This window comes from Astatotilapia calliptera, chromosome 11 (genome assembly GCF_964374335.1).
Source record: "Astatotilapia calliptera chromosome 11, fAstCal68.1, whole genome shotgun sequence".
NCBI classification, from domain to species: Eukaryota; Metazoa; Chordata; class Actinopteri; order Cichliformes; family Cichlidae; genus Astatotilapia; species Astatotilapia calliptera.
In genome coordinates this window covers 15,785,672-15,802,009 of record NC_137432.1, presented here as the reverse complement: position 1 = coordinate 15,802,009, position 16,338 = coordinate 15,785,672, and the positions used below count along the sequence as shown (strand labels likewise).

Genomic DNA, 16,338 nt, shown 5'->3' with positions numbered 1-16,338 from the left:
TCAGCTGCACACCTGTGGATATACTTGGTGTTTCAAAGGGGATTAAATTACTGTTTTTATATTGATATTTGGCATCTTTGTACATAGAACTGCTTTGAAAAAGCTACATATTTACAATAGAAAACATCATTGCAAAGAAACCGGTCATTGGGTTCACTGGGTGGATTTGATGCCAGGACTCTCTATACTGTGTAATCTAAAAAAACAAACTGGAGGGATCTGAACTGGTGTGGGTCTGCTCCATGGTTTCATTCTTTTGGCACTTTGAGTTATACACAGTGATAATCAAGAAGGTGAGAGTTGGTTTGGGGTATAAATGAGGCTTAAGAAAATGCTACTTTTATAAATAAAGCCTCAGTGTGACATAAGAATTCGCTTTTTGAATAAACACAGTGAAATTTCATGTATGTGAGCAAGTGTTGTTTATGGAATATGACAACTCCACCGAGGAAATGCCAGAGTTTAATGTGACTATAATACAAGCAGCACTGCATAAGACACAATCAAAAGCCTGAATATATTTCATAATACAATCCAGATATCAATATACTTAAAAGAGAGTTATATAATTGTTTTGTCAGATTTTGATTTTATATCACAGCTGTTTTAATACAGGAATCAGAGTCAAAAAGCAAGCCACACTAAACAAAATGCACTAAAAGTTGTACAAATGTGTGTCTCTCCAGAAACTTACAGTTAGAAAGAATTACATTTATTGCATTTACTCACAAAATGGTATGTGCATACATTTGGTTTTACCATACTGTTTTTAATTCCATTTTTATTTATGAGAAAAAACATTTTACTGAGCATGGAGTAGATGAATTTTGAAGAAAAAAAAAAGAAAGAAAGTTTAATCCATAAATCTACATTTCAAAATGAAAATAAAACATGTAAGAAAATAGCCGTCACATTACAGTTACAGTATATTCATTGTACTCATGAAACAGTAAATACCAAAGGGAACGCAGGGATAAAATTCTCATAGAGCCTAGAAATTAAAAGAGCTCACAGCGTTAGCAGTAATAATAAAAAGTACACAAATAAAGCAGAATAAAAGCTGGAACCACTTAGTCTGTATCCTCTGATCTTCTTCTCCTGTACTTAGATATGCCTAAACATATTATTAATATTGATCAGTAGTCTATAATTACTAAAATAGTTATACTGTAATTTGGGGACTGCAATAAAAAGTGATATCAAACTGAAAATACATTCTTGATTAAAAAGAAAAATGTTGTTCATTAACTCTTTTTACGGAAATCAGTAGCTATGTTCCCTACACCATCAGGATGTGGTTTCCAAGCACGTCCTATTTAAAAAAAAAGAAAGAAAGAAAGAAAGAAAGAAAGAAAGAAAGAAAGAAAGAAAGAAAGAAAGAAAGAAAGAAAGAAAGAAAGAAAGAAAGAAAGAAAGAAAGAAAGAAAGAAAGAAAGAAAGAAAAAATCCTGAGTCCTTTGTGGGTATAATTATCTGTGCAGTCAGCAATACAGTGAGCAAAGTCATCAACTGCATCTCTGTCAGAAAAAGCCTCGACTCTCACATCTAAGAGCCTCAATGAGAGCGAGGGCAAGACTCGGATGACCCTGATTACCGGTATTTGCTGTTCTCAGGAGAAAGATGGTGCTGTGGACTAAAATCTTAAGCAGAGTATTTGTGGTTACAGAGAATACCGAGCAGTACTGTATTTAAAGCTCTCATCTTGTGTAGTTTAAATTATTTTGTTGCACTGAGATAAAGCTACTATACGGTGATTTGGCACATCACATATATTGTACAACATTAAAATTCTTCATTTCCATTGTTCTGTTGTTTTCTTGGTTACAAAGATGGCTACCAGGAAAAGTACAACAAGCATCGGTACATTCAACAGCCAGGCTGATTGATACAGCACAACACAATCTGAAAACTGTTTACGTAGCATCATAAGCAAGTACAGCAAGATTTCCAAAGACATATGTGAATATAAGCTTTAGCTTTTAGTATTTACAACCAAATGTAATAATAAAATACATTGTTTCTCAAGCAGAGTGCAACTTAAATAGTAGGTCTTTTATTTTTAATCTACGGTGAAGGACCATCAGCAGGGATGGACAGCTTACTTGAAAAATGTTACTCATTTAATACTCATGTATATGATCCTTGTCATGAGTGCAGTTAAGATGTACCTTATTTAACAACCCCAAAACACACACAGTGATGATTACAACTTCAATATGTAGAAAAACAATTAAAAAAAAGCTTTTAGTTCCAGTCTTTCATATTTTTTCCTCAATGGGAGGTACAGCAGACTATTTGCCAAACAGATGGCTGTGATACTGACCACAAACTCCAGAGGTCTATTACACAAAAATATTGTCTGTAGTCATATGAAATTTGCTTTAAGATGATTATAAAGCATGTTTGATAGTTCAATCAAATCAAAACAGGCTCTTAAACCCTAAAGATGGACTACGGGGATTACAATCAAGTCATTGCCAAATAAATTAAGACAATGTTGATTTAGTCTATGGGCACCTATAGTTTCCTGGTAAACTAGTTTTGGCACTGGTTTTAATTCTCAATCTGGTGTCTGTAACAACAGACAAAATAAAGAAAAGTTATCCACTACAGAGTTAAATATTAGCCAACTTTCATTCAACTTAACTTGAAACAAAATTGTATGTTTCCATGATATTAGTGAGTCATGCTTGCTAATCTTTTTTAAAAAGGGCCTTTTTGGTACTAATTTAACTAGAATTCACAAGCACATTAGGACTATTAAAGACCTTCATATCCTAGACCCTTTTTATGAAACAAAAGAGTAGCTTTTTAGAGTTATTGCGCCATAATCACACTCCTGTCTTCGGAAAACCATTGTTTGCTTTCACTGTCCAGGTTTTCAGGGTTAACATTAGCATACCAAGCTAAAAGTAGTTAGCAACACGTAAACTGGGCTTAAATGTGTCTAGTTTATGACATGTAATTTGTAGAAACAGTTTTGGATGTAGCTAGGAGCCACCTGTTTTAGAAACAGCTAGCTAAGAGGAGCTCATTCAAGCTAGCTCAGCTAGCATGTTATCCTATACCTCTTTCATCACTAAAGAAACAAAGATAGCAAAACAACCACTGGATCAGATGCATGAATTTTGTGATCCTTTACTACTTCTTCATTGAATAATCCAAATCCTGCAAAATCATACAAGTATTTATTTATTTATTTAAACAGACTGTATTACAGGTATATATGTGTTGCTTCTTTTAATACAACTCTTACTTTTTATGAAAAATTTCCACTTATTGGACCTGCACCAATCTTGTTTTTCTTTTCCTCATGCAGAGTTTTAAATTCATTGATTTGAATAAACTCACTTTCTACAGTTTAAGAGAGGTCACTGTCGAAGAAGGATGACTTTTTCTCAGTTTCAGACAGGTTTTTTTTTTCCATTAGTGATGACATGTACAGTAGCAATCACAGCCGGATCAAAGAGGCAGTAATCGTGTCCTGCAGTCACTGGTGCCTTATCCCCTCTAGTCCAGGTGAAATTAACAGCGCTTATGTGGAATATTACAGCTTTCGCGATATCCATGCGACAGAAAAAGAAAAAGTCAAACATTTGTGCAGTTAGTTGAGGGCGGCGTATCCGCTTTGCTACGAATGTCCTTGATGTCATTGAGCGGGGAGTCACTGGTTCTAATCTGGCATTTAAACACCTGCTTATAGGCCTTTCTGAAGTTCTCCGACAGGAAGGCGTAGATGACCGGGTTGACTGATGAATTGCTGTACGCCAGGCAGTGTGCAGCCACCCGCAATACAAAGGAGGCTTGGTTTAACGGGAAGGTCCCAAACTCCACCCAGAGGTGAACTACATGATGAGGGAGCCACGACAGGCAGAACACCACCACCACCACAAGCACCGTCTGAGCAGTCTGGGATCCACAAAGGAAAGGGAAAAAGGTAAGATTTTGTCAGTATCCACAAGGATAACAAATACAGAATTTAATATTCTATTTAAGCTTGAAGTCTTGTTTACGATAGAAGAATAAAGCTTGGAAAGTCATTGATGAGATAGTGGCATGTTTGGGACCAATCTGCATTGTAAAAATTGTGTGAGATCATTAACATCCTATAATCAAGTTCCTGCCCTCCAGTAGAAGTCTTTGAGACCATGCTCATTTTTAAGTATGCATTGCTTGAGAAACATTATGAGTTATTTTTGCTAACCAATATCTTAGATTTTGGCAGCAGTATGCACATCACTGCATTCTTATCTCTGCATCAGCAATGGAAGTGTGTGGAGAGATCTGTCAGACAGTCCATTGACAGCAAGTGAAAGAGAGAGAGAGTAAGCAGGCTCTGGCTTCAAGCCAAACTAAAGTGCGCTTCAGGAGACTTTGGATGACTAATGTCCAACAACTCAGAAGATAATGGATTAATATTCTTTGTTGATATGCCATTTTTCTTTGGCCTGAGAATCGAGGAGCTCATCACACATCAATAAACCTTCTCATACCCCCATTTACATTTAATCATTTTAGAGTTTAACAGTAAATACTGAGAACTTTGCACTGATAATATTATGATCCCATACCACAGACTTTAATTAATCAACATTACATAAGTGACTTTTAACATCTCTACATGCACATTTGGGTGATTCCTATTTGCAAATGCTACGTGTTATTTTTGTTAGGTTTACTCAGTAGCATGGCAATGTGGCATACTTGTTTAATTCTTAAATCTCATGACAGCTGTGTTGACTGTTCTGTTCTTCTGTATTACAGCTGTTTTCCCCCAAAAAAGTTAAGAGAGTTTTGAACATATTTATCAATTAGAAAACAATCAACTTAAGCACAGTGCCCAAGGCAAATAGTGCGTGAGCAGTGGATGAAGTTAACAAAGAACTGGTATGAACAAAAACAGCAGATCTGACCTTAGACAGCTGTTTAAATATTTTCAAGTACGGCCTAAAAACCTTGAAAAAGCAGACGTACTTTAAATGCCTTTTCACCCGACACTTAATGAGTCACTGGTGGCATTTCATCCACAGTCTGTGTCATAAACTCATTTCTGTAGCTACTTACAAAACCTGTAAAATGATGTGACAGTTATCATAAATCAAATTGTAATCGGAAGATTGCCGGTTCAAGCCCCGGCTCGGACAGTCTCGGTCGTTGTGTCCTTGGGCAAGACACTTCACCTGCCGCCTACTGGTGATGGCCAGAGGGGCTGATGGCGCGATATGGCAGCCTCGCTTCTGTCAGTCTGCCCCAGGGCAGCTGTGGCTACAACTGTAGCTTGCCTCCACCAGTGTATGAATGTGAGAGTGAATGAATAGTGGTATTGTAAAGCGCTTTGAGGGGTCCCGAAAAGCGCTATATAAATGCAATCCATTATTATTATTATTAAATTTACATAATATCCAAGAAGAAGAAATTAAACGATGTTATTCTTCCTACAAACAAAAAAAAAAGGAAGAAAAACTAATTACATGCTCCTTGATTTGCTGAGGTAGTAAGAAGATTTATTGCAGGGCTAATTACTTCTCATCAAAGATAACGGAAATATTGAAAATCCTGAATCAGGAATTCAGCTTTCCAAGTTTTGATGGGTATAAGTTAGAAATAATATTTAGCCAACCATCTGAGCAAGTAGCTGTCAGAAGTAACAGAGCTGATGTTAAGTGTAAAGTGAAAATATTCTCAACTAAATGAATATGAGTGCACAGATTTTCACCTCATTGGAGAGCATTCTGAGATGCAGTATTTTTACTGTTATGAAAAATGAAAAGCCTAATATGTCATTTCCTTGTATGACAACTATGCAACCTACAAGGTTTTAAAAAACATTTTTATGGCAAGCACAAAAAATGCCAGAAAGTTGCTAAATCAGCTGACTGTAAGGTCTCGATGGTAACCTAATTGTTTTGGTGTTGTAGATTTCAGCATTGCTGTTTGGTTCAGTCTAAAAAGGCACAATCTGTAAAGCAGAAAAATGACACCAATGAAGAAGTGCCAAAAACTGAAGTTCAGCTCGGTGCCACTTGACTCCAAAAAGCAAGTCTTTCGCCACAGACTCCTGTTTTGAAATGCTCAACTTTACAGCATTAAAAAGTATGATTACAGCCTATTAAAAAAGACAACTCTGAGTGGGGTGAACGTTTGTAGAATTTTTAATGGATTATCTGAGTAATTATGGCTTGCTGTGTGGAAATGTGTGCTGTGTGTGTATTACTTAGCAAAAATGTGTTGCTAGCATAGAGTTTAGCTTGCTATCCAAACTAACGTGTTTGCTATTAAAGCAACAGTTCATACTCTCATCTAAATGTGGTGCTTTTGATCCAAAAAAAAGCTAACATGACTGCCAAATGCAGAGTTTTAAACCAAATGGTGATATCACGGTGGATATGTCTTTTGGTTGGTAATAGCAGCAGGCAGCAGTATTCACGGGCGCTAAAAGAACGCTGCTGTGTGCATCGTTAGAATCACTGTTAGGAACTTCTGAGCATATTGATGGAGTCAAACATTCCAGCCACTAACCTGACTGTTCAGTGCTGTGTGTATAGGCAACATGTTCACATGAGCGACTTTAGAGTATAATGCTATTTTATATGGCTAATATTTGTGCGGTCTGATGAAATGCCCTGCGATCCTTATTTAACTGTAACAAAATACAGTACTGCATTGATAAATTACAATAAATATAGTTTTAAAAAAATATTTTACCAGTCACATGGTACTGTAGGTAAACATTTTTGTCTTGATACAAGTTAGCACTGGCCAGAGAAATATTTCTGACCCCAACACAACTACACACATAGACACAAAGACACGGTGACTATGAACAGGTTCTCACAGTTTTAGCGCAGTATTACAGTAAAAGCAGGGTTTTGTTTGAATGGTGTCCATAAAACATTCACATCTTCCCCTAAACCCACAGAGAGGCAGTCGTTAGGTTATTGTAAACGACTGCAGCAGAAACACCTTCTGTCATAAACTTTTAGCTCATCACTCAAGAACTGATTTACCTAACAACCCAAAGGTGATTCTTTCGAGTTTTTAAAGTCAAAAATGGACACCAAGATGACTTTTCTTCAAAGAGAAACACAAGAAAAACTGTTATCATGTTGGGAAATTATCATTTGGCAAGTTTGTGCTACATTTTTGATATTTCCACAACTAATCATCACTAGTAATCAAAAAATATCATTTGGATTCACAGTTTTCTGCAGCTCTTTTTAAATGTTCATTCAACATTGTTCTCATTACTCCCGAAGTCACTGGGAAATTACTGCATGCTGTTGGGTGTCAGTCAATTCATTCAGTCTCCCAGGCTTCAGATATGCATATTACAGCCTACACACATTCTTAAATAATTTCAGAATGACTTGGCCAAACATTTATTTTTGTAATTATCTATAACCATCTGTGTTTTCCATCTGCATAACAGACTCAAACTCCTAAGATTTAACACTGCTTACTGCATGGCTCCTCAACCTCAGATTTAAAACAGAGAAAAAAATCCAGACACATATAATCAGAAAGGATTTGTAGCATATATGTGACACATATATAAAAAATCAACTCCTTGCAAAGACCTTGCAGAAAAGAAAGGTTCGTATTCCCTATGGTTTCCTAGATTTGTGTGTTGACAGTGTGTTGTGACTTTTGAAGGCTGTGTGATTCCTCCTCTGTGAGGCTGAAGTCGATAAGAACATTGGTTGTGTTTCACAACAGCCATGGGAGCAACCTTGGTCTTCCCAGCTGCTTTTAACAATATATTTCACCAGCCTGACAGAGAGCAGCTGAGACCTAAGTTAAACCCATTTCTGCACAAATTCCCTTTGCTTTCACCAGATGCAATTTATTCTTTTTACCTGTTGATTTTCATCTTTTATGGAGGGAAACCCTTGATAATATGTCTGTGTGCTAATAGTATGAAAAAGAAGATTAGAACCAGAATGTCAGTCGGATTTTTGCTCATCTGGCTCATCAGGATTTGATATGTTTTAGACGTAATGGATTTAATCAGCATTTTGAAAAATATGCAGATTTTCATTCATGTACAGTAAACTGATAGGACTCTGATACCTCTCAGTTATAGCCTACAACCCAGAAAAAGTGGGGAACAGCTAAGTTCACCGATTCATTTTATTGGGGTGTTATTTGTGGGATTATTTTTGACAGGCAGTAAGATGGAGACAACAGGATGTCCTGAAATGGTCTGCTCTTACATAACATCATCTTATCGCAGATTAAACCTTCAGGTCAGCTTTCAAGTTGTAATTGTGAGCCTGAGAAATTTGGTGTTTTTTGGACAAAACAGTCAGGTCCATAATTTACTGGACAAAGATGCATTTTTTTTAGTTTTGCCTCTGTAAACCACCATAGTTAATATGTGATTGAAGTACAAACCCACAGCTTTAATTCAAGAGTCTGTGTATGTTCCCAGTCATCAAAGTCATGGTAGTCTAGGCCCTTGAAAAGAAGAAGCCTCGTGGATGAGAGGTGAGGCATCTTCGAAAAACTATAATTAGTCCAGTCGCTGTCTTTTTCAAGCTCCTTGGACTTTAATTCAAGAGGTTTAACTTGACCCCAGAGGGTTTGCATGAACTGAGGACTGTTTTAAATAGAATAAGAATTGCAGTGACTGCCTGAAGTCTTGAACTCATGGACATCATGTCTTCCTCCTTTGAGATGCTTTACATTGATTTCAACCACCTTCCGTTGCTGCTTGTTTGTGGGTCGTTTTGTATTCAGTCTTGCATTTATGAACACAAAACGCTGCTCAACTTGGTCGAGCTCAGGTGACTCCGTTGGCATTTGAAGAACATTCCATGTCTGGGACTTTAGAAACTTGGATTGCTTTGCAGCTTTCGCTTATAAAACCATTTGCACTTTGATGCACTGTCTGATTGTTTTTGCAGCATTTTGCTGAATCTGACCAGAGAGTTTTCTTCATAATTCATCCTCCTACTTCTATCAGCGGTCATGTCATCAATAAACACCAGTGATACATTTCTACTGACAACCATAAGTTGTCTCCTCCAAGTTTTTACAGATAGTGCTGTATGCTTCACATCATGAGCTGCTTCTTTCATTCTCCATACTGCTCACTTGAGGTTATCCTGGTACAAGTTCATCTTCGTTTCATCTCCCCAAAGATTTCTCTGAACTCTGCAGACTCTTGTAGATGTTTTCTGGCAAAGTCTAAACTGCTGCTAGCGTAGCCAGTGGTAAATCTTCTGTTCTTGCATTCATGAAGGCGTACCGAACTCTTTGAGAGTGTTCTTTAATTGGTTAGATTTTGCAAAGTGGTTTATCTTAACCTCACACAGAATTTTGTCATCATGAACTTTAGTTATCTTCTGTTCTTACAGTGTTGCTGAGCTGGCCAGTTCATTCATTCTTTTGAAAAATGAACCAGATTATTGTTTTGGCCTCTCTTCAAGTTTTATGCTATCTCTCTGAGAGGTTTGTTTTGTTTTTTGGCCTCCCTTGCCAAACATCTGACACCGCCTTAGGTCTCATATTAAAAATACAGTGAAAAGCTATCAACTATAAATTCAACACTTTGAATTAACTTCAGATATTGTCCATCCCTCCATCCAGATAATGTGTCTGCTTCTTTTTTCATGAAAAACAAGGTAACGCTACTTACCTTCTCAGTCAATTGTCCAAATACTTTAGAGCCTCTGAAAATGGGACACTGTGTATATAAATTGCTGTAATTCCTTAACCAGTAAATTATCATTTTTACAAAGCTTCTTGAATTAAAGCTTAAAGTCTGCACTTCAATCATATCTGTTTGAATTAAAATCCACTGTGGTTTATTTGTCTAACAAAGTATAGACCCAACAGTATGTGCTACTTTGTTATATGAATTATGTTTTCAATAAATCTGTGGGAAAATGTCTGCAAAGCCCCCATAGTTTTAATTCATAGCCCAGTTTATACTGTTACGACAGGAAAGAAGTTCATTAGCACTGTACGCGGGTAATAGCAGCTTCCAGTATTTACTGTATGTTGAGATAAGCTAAGCCACCTCCTCGCTGTATTTTTAAAGGACTGATAAGAGATTTTTTTAATTAAATCAAGAAAGCTGTAAAGCATATTTCCCAGCACTCCAAGCTGCAGCCCAGACTATTCTTCATATAATATGACCAAGCCACTGTGGTTAAGTTACTGGTACCAGCCAAGTTAGTCTCTGAGTCAGGCTGCTGAGAAATCAACCAGGGGTTTGATTCACTGTTGTGCTTGTGCCAGAACACGTGTCAGTCCAAAAATAGTTTCCTCTTGAAAGTGTGTTTCATTTAGTGTCTGCCATTTCACACCATAAGAGGAAAGACAAAGAAGTGTAAGTAGCTTAAATCCCTCTAACCTGTTTGTAGATTAAATGATAGAAATAAAAGTAATAAAGTAATAACCTAGAACAGGGGTGTCGAACTCCAGGCCTCAAGGGCCGGTGTCCTGCAGGTTTTAGATATCACCTTGGGTCAGCACACCTGAATCAAATGATTAGTTCATTACCAGGCGTCTGGAGAACTTCAAGACATGTTGAGGAGGTCATTTAGCCATTTAAATAAGCTGTGTTGGATCAAGGACTCATCTGAAACCTGCGTGACATCGGCCCTCGAGGCCTGGAGTTCGACACCTCTGACCTATAAGGACTGTAGGTATTACTAAACACTTCTCCTAAGACACACTGGACTAATCAGAGAGATACTGCCAAGGAAACACAAAACATGCATATTCATCAAAAGTGCATACACATGATCCAGTTTTCAGTATAAAATTCTCATCTTTGTCAGTTTTACACCGGCTTGTATTTTTCCTCACTGCAGCTGCTGATTCCCTCTGAAAGTGTGTAAAAGTGCTCTCTTCTGACATTCATTTTAGTCTCTCAGTACCTGCAAACGTAATTTATGTATTACAGGGTTTAATGATTTGTTGGACGACCATTTATCACAAAGTTATTGGTGTGACAATCTCTTCCAGGACTCCCCGCATAGCAAACACAATAAATCATCAGAACATCAGAAATTCCCGATTCACTTTCCACAGTTGTTTAGGTTTCAGGCCATAAAAGCATGTTTCTAGAGAAGTACGCACGAAAGCACATGTAAATCCTCATCGGTCCATCTCCCCAACTGACCGGGAGTCTGTACTCCTGGCTTTGTAACATTGTAAGCAGTTATCAGATGCTGTGACATATAACAGACAGACGTATCGGTAATCAAGTAGGCGACTGCAGATAGCTACTCTCAGGAAAGTCAAATGACCTCCAAAGAGTATGATAGTCTAGATGGCAGCTTGATTGTGCATTACCTTTTGGCCATCAAGCTCAAGTGCACCAGTTAATAGTACACGTACACAATATTGCATTTATATTTATTATTCTGGCTACAAGGGAGAGTCGGAGGTAATGATTTGGTGTATGGCTATTCCTGCACCAAATTATAGGTGCTGGACTGTGGTCGGCCAAATACTTGAGTGAATTCTTATTCTTTATTCAAAAAAATGAATGCATAAACTATCAATGGCTATACTATAATGGCTATTCCCCAACCACCCAACACATCGCTATGATACGTACCTTTTTCTTTGATGCCTCTGACTTTTTGGACATATTTCTTAGTTTTTTGTGCAAGTGATTTAACACCTGTAAACAAGGGATACAGAAGTCAAATGTACATTTCTTTAGCAGTAATTCCTCTAATTATATCACTGACCTGTGTGAACAGCCTTTTCTTACCTTTGCATAACAGAAAGAAATAAGCAGCAGAGGCAGCACATAACCAAAGATAAACGTGCAAACCACATAGATCTTCTTCTGGTTCTGATCCGGCCACACTTCCCAGCAAAAGGTGTGATTTTCCCCTCTCTGAAAAATATTCTGGTAATACATGATAGGCGCAGCCATGGCCAGGGAGAGTATCCAAATCACCACCACACCAATAAGAGCGTGCTTCGCCACCCGAATAGAGGACGACTTTCTGGAGTGAACGATGGCAATGTATCGGTCCACTGACATAGCGGATAGGGTGAAGATGCTGACCAGCATAGAAACAGTGAAGAAGTAGTGGATGAATTTGCAAATAAACGCACCGAGCACCCAAGTGGGCATCATGTAGATAGTGGACTGGAAAGGGATGCAGAAGAGCAAGTAAGACAGGTCTGCTATGCTTAGGTTCAGGATGAATATGTTGGTGGTGCTTCGAGGTTTTCCCGGTTTGCTCCGGGCCAGCACGGTGATCACCATGGAGTTGCCCAGCACGCCGAGCGTAAAGATGAGCCCGAAAACCAGAAGCGTGATGAAATTATCCGTGCCGATCCCGAATAAAAGTTTCTCGTCCTCCTCCTCCTCCACACGGCTGAGGTTCCAGGGCTCTTCCAAGAGCCAAACAGAGTCTGTCAAGTTCATTATTTATTCTTTGCTCTTCGGATTAAGTTAAAAGGTAAGCAAAGGCACCTGCAGCTGGTCTGTGCTGCTTCATTGCACGGAATTTTCTGGGCAAGGGTTTATGGTCAGGTACGTTTCCATCAGCGTTCCTGCAGACAGTATTGTTGCTCTTTGTGTCGAGACTTCGGTAAATCCCCCTCTTAGCTTTCTATATTATATTTGTGTATATTTCAAAGCGATCTCGGTTTTTGTGCAGCGTTAAATCAGCTTTGCAGCTGCGCGTTTTGGAGTCGCTCTCCCGGCGCGCACCTGACCCGAGCGCGCAGCGACCGCGCCGATCCAGTCTGTTGCTTCTTTCTCCGCGTCGGGACTTTTTCCTCTCAGATTAGAGCAGGGGCTGGGCTCTACCGCTGCACGTCAGCATCAATACCACCTCCCAAGAAATAGAGGGGGGGGGGGAGCGAGAGAGAGAGAGAATTAATGGAATACTGTTTATTCTACGTGTTTCCGAAACCATCCCATTAAAACTGAACGTCAAAGTAATTTTCCTTATCAGATTCAGTTTGTTTGTGATACTTTACGGCCAAGGTGCAAATGCTGCTCTGATCACAGGGCTGGTCTGTCAAATGTGCAATAAACCACAAAACAATATCGTTCGCCAGTCATGGTCTGATTGGCTTAAATGGCTTTTATCATAGAAAGAAAATAAACTGCCGAAACATGTTATAACAAATGGTACTTGGTTGCAGTGTCATTTTTATAATGTCTGCCTTATTTCACCCAGTAAAAAGGAAATGTACATTCTGATGCACTTTTCTGATTAGGAAAGCTCTCATTTGTCTTATTTGACCAGTTTTTAAGTTTTGGTTACTCAATAATATGAACAATAATCAAATCACAAGCAGACGAAGATTGTTTAGCAGATGTTGACCTTAGTGTGCATGTGTGTGTCTGTGTGTGTTCCCTCAGATTGTTGTGATCCCTCAGAAGACTTGGGGAGTCTTTTTTCAAATCCAAGTTGACAAGAATGTCATGCATGAACTGTTAACTTATTGTTCTGTGAATAACGTGGCGGAAAAGCGACTGGAAATAACACAGGGGCACGCTGACTTTTTTCCCTCTAAACAGCAACAGTGAAAATAAATTAATACCAGCCAATTTCCAAGAGTCCAAAGTGACATTTTCAAGTCGCTTGAGTTGTCTTGCAGGCAGCAATCAAAAACTAGAAGATGCGCTGTGTACTATTTAAAAAAAAAGCAACGACAGAAATGCTGCAAATTCTTGCAAGAGAAAAGCAGTTTGACCGTTTTATTTTTTGCAGTAAAACTGCAAAATATCTGCCATTCTGCTAATAAATGTAACCAATAATCTCCAGCATTACTCAGGATTTTTAGAATTTGCTCTTCATCTATAGAAATGTATTATTGTTGAGCACTACAGGTGAATCTCAGTGAATTTTAACCATGCATGCTCAGTCATCCTTACCTGAATGATTGAGCATGCATACAACCAGTTAATAAGCTCAAAGACCCTTAACAAGAATTGTACCTGATGTGAATTGCTTTAAATAAAGAATGAGTCTACCATGGTGCTCCTTACCCTCGTGCTGATTAGGAAAATGGATTTTACTGTGTCGCCTTTTTAATCCACTCTGTAATAAGTCAGCTGTTTGCACATGTGATTTTGTAAATTGTTGCTTGTTTATAGGTGAAGTAGCTTCAATATAGCAATATCGTTCATTTGGAGCCACATTTGGAGCTTCCTTGAAACTTTTAATTAAATCATTCAGACATTTTTTCCTTTTCGAGCTCCCGTGGGAACTTTTTATACAAAGCCAATTGCAAAAACGTTGGGAAAATGTTTCCAAAAATGTAATTAAAAACAGAATCCAGGAACATATCAGCCTATTTTAAATTTCATGACTGTGTGTTTCATGTGGGTTTTTACAAACTTTAGACAGGGTCATGTTTACCACTGTGTAGCATTCACTCTTCTTTTAACAACATAGACATTTGGGAACTAAGGAGACCAGCTGCTTGACTTTTGGGAGAGAAATGTTATCCTATTCGTGTCCAATACAGGATTATAGCTCCTGGAGTTTCTTTGATGTGTTTTCCTTTTCATCATGCTCCAAATGTTTTCGGTTGGTGAAAGGTCTGGACTGCAGGCAGGCCAGTTCCTCACTCTTAACTCTTCTGGTATGAAGACACGCTGTTGTGATAGATGCAGTGTGCAGTTTAGCATTGTTTTTCTCAAATATGCAAAGCCTTCCCAGAAAAGTCCCCACACTATCAGAGATGCAGGCTTGTTAAAAAGCTGGATGGCCAATCTTTGTCCAGAAGACAATTTGTTTATGTTTTCCAAAAGCAATTTCAAATTTTGAGCACAGAGCAGTATTTCACTCTGCCTAAGTCCATTTTAAGTGAACCTAGCAGCATGATCTTTATATAAGGCTTCTTCTTTGCATGACAGAACTGTAACCTGCATTTGTGGATGGCATGGAGATTTGTGTTCACAGACAGGGCTTTCTGGAATTGTTCCTGCACCCGTGCAGTCATGTCCATGTTTTCAATGTAATGCTGCCTGAGGGGCCAAAGATCACTGGCATCCAATACTGACTTTCAGCTTTGTCCCTTGTGTATACAGAGATTTCTCCAGGTTCAAAACACTAGAAGTATTTGCAATTTTACATTGGGAAACATTATTTTGAAATTATTCCAAAATATTATTTCGTAAAATTTAGATGTAGTTCTTTTTTTTCCTTTTTCCTTTTTTTTAAGAGTGATGAACCTCTGCCTCTTTAAGATGCTCTTTTTATACCCAGCCATCTTACTGGCCTGTTAGACATTTGAGAAGTTTTCTATGTTCTGTTACGATTGAATAAAATACATGCTTGTGAGATTTAGAAATCAATGCATTCTGTTGTTTACATTTTACACTGTCTTTAAACTTTTTGGGAACTGGATTTGTAATACACTGTATTACTGTTTGCCTTTCAATGACACAGACAGGAAACATCCAGGAAGAAACCACTTCTGGCATCAGCCTCAAATCCTGAAGGAACTAGAGATTTTCTTGGAAATATGGCCATCCTTTTTGATCTCAGCTACACATCTGCAGAGTGTTATTACTGCATCCTGCACAGCTTGACATTACTGTGTTAGCAAGTAGGCACCGACAGAAATCAAGACGGACCTTTGCTGAAGCATGCTAAATCTTTGAATTGGACATATGGCTGCGTTGTGTCAAAGTCATTTGTTTACAGTCTTTGTAATTAGTTTATTGCTATCAAATGCAGCAGGTTAAATTGGCAGCATATTTGTTTCACGATGCTGTTAAGCTACTTGAAAGGTTACTCGCATCCATCTAACTTTACAGCAATCTGCCGCCCCTGCCTTGAATGTCAGGCAGCCCTTGTTTAAATCCAGTTTGCTGCCTTCACCTGACGTATTTCATAACGTGGACAGACTTTTTTTGTCTTTTTTTTTAATGCATTTACAGCATGTTCTGCTTGTAAATCGTTTCCTTGTGGACAGTGATTGCTTCCATGTCAGAGAGTAAAGTCTTTTTTCCTGTCTATTGTTTGCCTTTCTTCTTCTCTCCTGACAGCCTTGCCGTTGGTTTTGTGCTCCGTTACCCTGAGCTGTGTTGGAAAATGAAATGCTCACGGGTTTATCGAGCTCTTCCGGCAGCAGCGGCAAGGCGGGTGAAAGGCGTAGATGAGGACAGGTCAAGGTGGAATAACTCCGTACTTTCTGCTCCTGCCAGATTTTCAGATTACCACAAGTGCAACTCGACACTCGGCGTGCCTCCCGGTGAACAGTAACTGGTGAGGCCGCAAGCAGAATGGAGTGCACTCACATCTCAACAGACATTCAATTTGGGCGTGATTCAATTGCATGTGACCTCTGAATGCTCAAAATAATTGTTATTTTAAAGGTCAGGCGCAAAACAAG

General features: G+C 38.5%; 1 protein-coding gene and 1 long non-coding RNA gene across 2 annotated transcripts; one reads left to right on the top strand and one right to left on the bottom strand.

Moving 5' to 3' along the window:
• Positions 1–442: 442 nt before the first annotated feature.
• LOC113032688 (galanin receptor type 1) lies at positions 443–12,547 on the bottom strand. The gene is made up of 3 exons (XM_026185721.2): positions 11,735–12,547; positions 11,576–11,641; positions 443–3,909 (listed from the first exon to the last, which is right to left on the bottom strand). Exons 1-3 carry the CDS (start codon positions 12,401–12,403, stop codon positions 3,589–3,591), a joined length of 1,056 nt encoding a protein of 351 aa, XP_026041506.1. The 5' UTR covers positions 12,404–12,547; the 3' UTR covers positions 443–3,588.
• Positions 3,807–15,959, top strand: LOC145431768 (uncharacterized). The gene is made up of 2 exons (XR_013912064.1): positions 3,807–3,937; positions 15,390–15,959. It is a non-coding gene; the product is annotated as an uncharacterized LOC145431768 (long non-coding RNA).
• Positions 15,960–16,338: the final 379 nt, after the last annotated feature.